General features: G+C 47.0%; 1 protein-coding gene across 1 annotated transcript; it reads right to left on the bottom strand.

Annotated features, from left to right (window-relative positions):
- Positions 1-1,019: 1,019 nt before the first annotated feature.
- Positions 1,020-2,316, bottom strand: LOC116612845. The gene is made up of 3 exons (XM_048721342.1): positions 2,064-2,316; positions 1,941-2,022; positions 1,020-1,860 (listed from the first exon to the last, which is right to left on the bottom strand). The coding sequence occupies exons 1-3, from the start codon at positions 2,314-2,316 to the stop codon at positions 1,020-1,022; spliced, it is 1,176 nt and encodes a 391-aa protein (XP_048577299.1).
- Between the last annotated feature and the right edge of the window lie 1,255 nt (positions 2,317-3,571).

Below are 3,571 nucleotides of genomic sequence, written 5' to 3' on the forward strand. Positions count from 1 at the left end.
GGTCGACCGTTGACGATAGATTCGACCTCGCACATCAGAGTTGTCAGACTTTCATTATCCAGACGCTGTCTTTGACTACAGCGCGCAGGACCTTGCGCACAGTGTGTATGCAGCGCTCCCACACACATCCATAATGAGAGCCAGCAGGGGGGTTGAATGTCCACTTGATGCAGCGTTGACTGATGTAATCATGAATCTGTGCTTGATTCCATTCTTTGATTGCTTTTCGTAGTTCTCTTTTTCCGAACGCATCTCTTCTGGTAGACCTCTTCTCGCAGTAAATCGACGGAGTGCGTTGATGATGAATCTGTATCCAGCGAGTTTGCTATCTCGATATGCACGGCTCTTAACGCGAGACAGGTGAACAAAACTCCGTACATCTTGACTTCGCCCCTTGCTCTCCGCACTAGGAAAGTAGCGAAGTAATCTACTCCTACACACGTAAACGGCGGTTTTGAAGCAGTGACGCGATCTTCTGGTAGATTTGCCATTTTTTGTTGAACGACTGGAGCCTGGCGTTTACGACAATGGAAACACGATTTAGTAACACTGCGTACCGAGGATCTCGCTCCGATAATCCAGAATTTTTGACGCACTAGAGAGATGGCGTACTCGATACCCGAGTGACCGGATAACTTATGATAGAACTCAATTACCAATCTCGCGACGTGGTGTTGATTTGGAATTATGATCGGGTGTTCAGCGGCGTCGTCGATCGAGGTGCGATGAAGCCGTCCTCCTACGCGTAGTAACCCGTTATCTAGGATCGGGTAAAGCTTGTAGATGTTGCTTGACTTTGAGACTTGCATCTTTCTCGATTTTCGCGTTTGACTTGAGAGTCGAAAGCTCTTTCTCAAAGCCGAGTTTCTGGATGTGTTTGAGGATTTCAAGCTCGGCTTGCCTTACTTCCTTTACACTCAAAGGGATTATTGACTTGATGTCATGATTGCAGGGTAGTGTTCCCTCACTTCTACGCTTCTTTACTTGTCGTCGCAAATTGCTCTTGTATATCCAGGCTATTACTCGCTCGAGTCTTGCCCAGGAGGAAAACTTGTTGAATACCTGACTGAAGGAGTCTTCTTCTTTTGACATAGACCCAAAGACTGACGATTCTTTTTCACTTCTGGGTCATCTGGTTGAATTTCGCAAATACTTGCGGGTCGCTGTGGGCAGGTTTCTTCTGCTTGTCCCAAGAACGCCGGCCCCTGTGTCCAACGCTCATTTTGCAGTAACCGATCTACTGACATGCCTCTCGGAGTTTTATCAGCAGGGTTGTTTGCGGTGTCTACATATCTCCACTGCGTTGGATCGGATTGATCTAGAATGGCGGCGACTCTGTTCGCCACAAAGAACTGAAATCGTTTTTCTCGGTTTTCGATGAAGCGAATAACGCATGTGCTATCTGTCCAGAAGGTGGACCTTGCTAGTGGGAGGTCGATTTCTTGCGTGATCATTTTGTCTAGACAAGTGGCTAGTACAGTGGCGGACAACTCTATTCTTGGAATCGTCATTGCTTTTAGTGGTGCCAGTCTTGATTCTGCCATGACAGGGAAGCAGCTTGACTTGCCATTGGCGTAGATTTGTCGGAGATACGAGACAGCGCCATATCCTGTGCTTGACGCATCAGAAAAGTGATGTTGCTCATATTCCTCGATTTCTTCGGAGTTCAGATGCTTGAAGGATCTGGGAATAGAGAAACCTTCAAGCTTGGGTAGATCTTGCAGCCTGGTTTCCCACTTAGCCTTTGCTGCATCTGGGATTTCGTCATCCCATCCAAGCCCTTGGCGACAAAGGTCTTGGAGGATTGCCTTCGATGGTAGAGTGCTTGGAAATACGAATCCAAGCGGATCGTAGATTGAACTGATAATGGATAACAAACCTCTTCTGTTAGTTGGTTTCTCTTTCGAATTGATTTTAAAGCTAAATGTATCGGAGTTAACGTTCCACTGAACTCCCAATGCTCTCTCTCTCTCAGTTGAGGATCGAAATCAAGATCTTTGACTGATGTGGCTCTTTCAGACTCTGGAAGAGAACTTAGCAAGTCTTTAGAATTTGATACGAACTTGTGAGACGAAATCCTCCTCCCGCTAGTAACTCGCGAAGGTCGGTTGCTAGTCTCACTGCTTCTGCTTCTGTAGGGGTGGAGTGAAGACAGTCATCCACGTAGAAACTTTTCCCTACGGTTTGAATGACTGATGTGTGGTAGTCTGCTTTGTAGTCTTCAGCAGTTTTCTTTAGCGCAATTCGGTGACGAGACACATCCAAACAGGTGGACCAGCATCTGGTACTCTTCTGGTTCTGCCTGTAGATTTCCATCTGGCCACCATAGGTATCTTAGGTAATTGCGATCGCGTTCTTGTACTCGCACTTGGTAGAAAATCGCTTCGACGTCGGACATGAAGGCTATGGGTTCCATTCTGAAGCGGGTTAGCACTCAACTAGTGAGTTGCGACTTTCGGCTTAGAGGAGGTCGGCATGATTGGGAAGTGAATGAGATAGAAGGCGCTTTCTTTCTTTAGATCTTTGGGTGGGACCTTTTGAGCATAGCTTTTTTCTGTTAGATCACTCATGAACGTTGCGTACTTTTCGTGAAGATTTGCGTCCGACAATAATCGTTTCTTGAGGGACTGTAGACGCCCTTTAGCTTGTTGCCGATTATTTTGTAACGCCGGTGCATAGTGTTTCCATGGTAACATAACTTCGTAACGGCCGTCTTTGAGCTCACTGGTGTTCGTTATTATCTCAAGTGCGCGACGGTCGTTTTGTGAGAGAGAGCAAGATTTTCCGAATAAGTAGAATAACTAAACTCTAGATTGCAATAATTCTCGAACTGTTGATTGAGATCATTTTGAAAATTGATAAGATTAGCGGTACGAACGGTTTCACCTTCGGCTTCTCTTCCAAGGGGACCGTTTATTGCCCAGCTAAACAAGTTGCACGCAGCGTAGGGACCGTCATCCTGGCTCTGTCTAACTTCACTGGGCTGTAAGGCAACGGGGCAATCATTTCCTACCAGCAGGCCGATTTCAGCATCGATGTTTCTCACATGTACCCCTTCTAGGTGTGGCCACTTGTCGGTGTCTTGCTGTTTGGCCACGGCACTGGTAGAAACTGGGAGGCTGGGACGAGAATACACGGATGGTAGATCAACACGTATCTTGCCGCTTAGATCGAGGACTTCTTAGTCGACCAAGGAGCAGTTCACCGGCTTGTTTTTGCCGTGGAGTGTGGTCAGAGATAACGTAGTCTTTTCGCCCTTGATGTTTAGCTGTTTCAGAATCTCGTTAGTGCAAAACGATGTATTTGAACAAGGATCGAGGAATGCGTAAGTTTGCACGGAGAAGCTGTGTCCCTTTGCTCTCACTTGGACAGGGACGATAGGAAGGCCTATGGCTGTGCCGGCGGATGACACGTAGCCGTTCGATGGTTTACTTTGTGCGTGCGCTGCACTTTCTGAGGTTTGCTCGTGTTCGTTTTCCTTCGACTTGGCTCGCTCTTCCCTCTCATGAAGAAAGGTCGAGTGTTTTTTTTTTCGCACCCTTCTACGCGACAAAAACTGCCTTTTGAGCAC

Source organism: Nematostella vectensis, chromosome 1 (genome assembly GCF_932526225.1).
Source record: "Nematostella vectensis chromosome 1, jaNemVect1.1, whole genome shotgun sequence".
NCBI classification, from domain to species: Eukaryota; Metazoa; Cnidaria; class Anthozoa; order Actiniaria; family Edwardsiidae; genus Nematostella; species Nematostella vectensis.

Bases quoted from the DNA above. Each gene is read 5' to 3' on its own strand.
- LOC116612845 (XM_048721342.1), bottom strand. From the start codon at position 2,316: ATGGAAATCTACAGGCAGAACCAGAAGAGTACCAGATGCTGGTCCACC. The intron at 2,023-2,063 runs GTTCGTATCAAA...GTTCTCTTCCAG, and splicing joins AGGAGGATTTCGTCTCACAA to AGTCTGAAAGAGCCACATCA. The intron at 1,861-1,940 runs GTTAACTCCGAT...ATCCATTATCAG, and splicing joins CATTGGGAGTTCAGTGGAAC to TTCAATCTACGATCCGCTTG.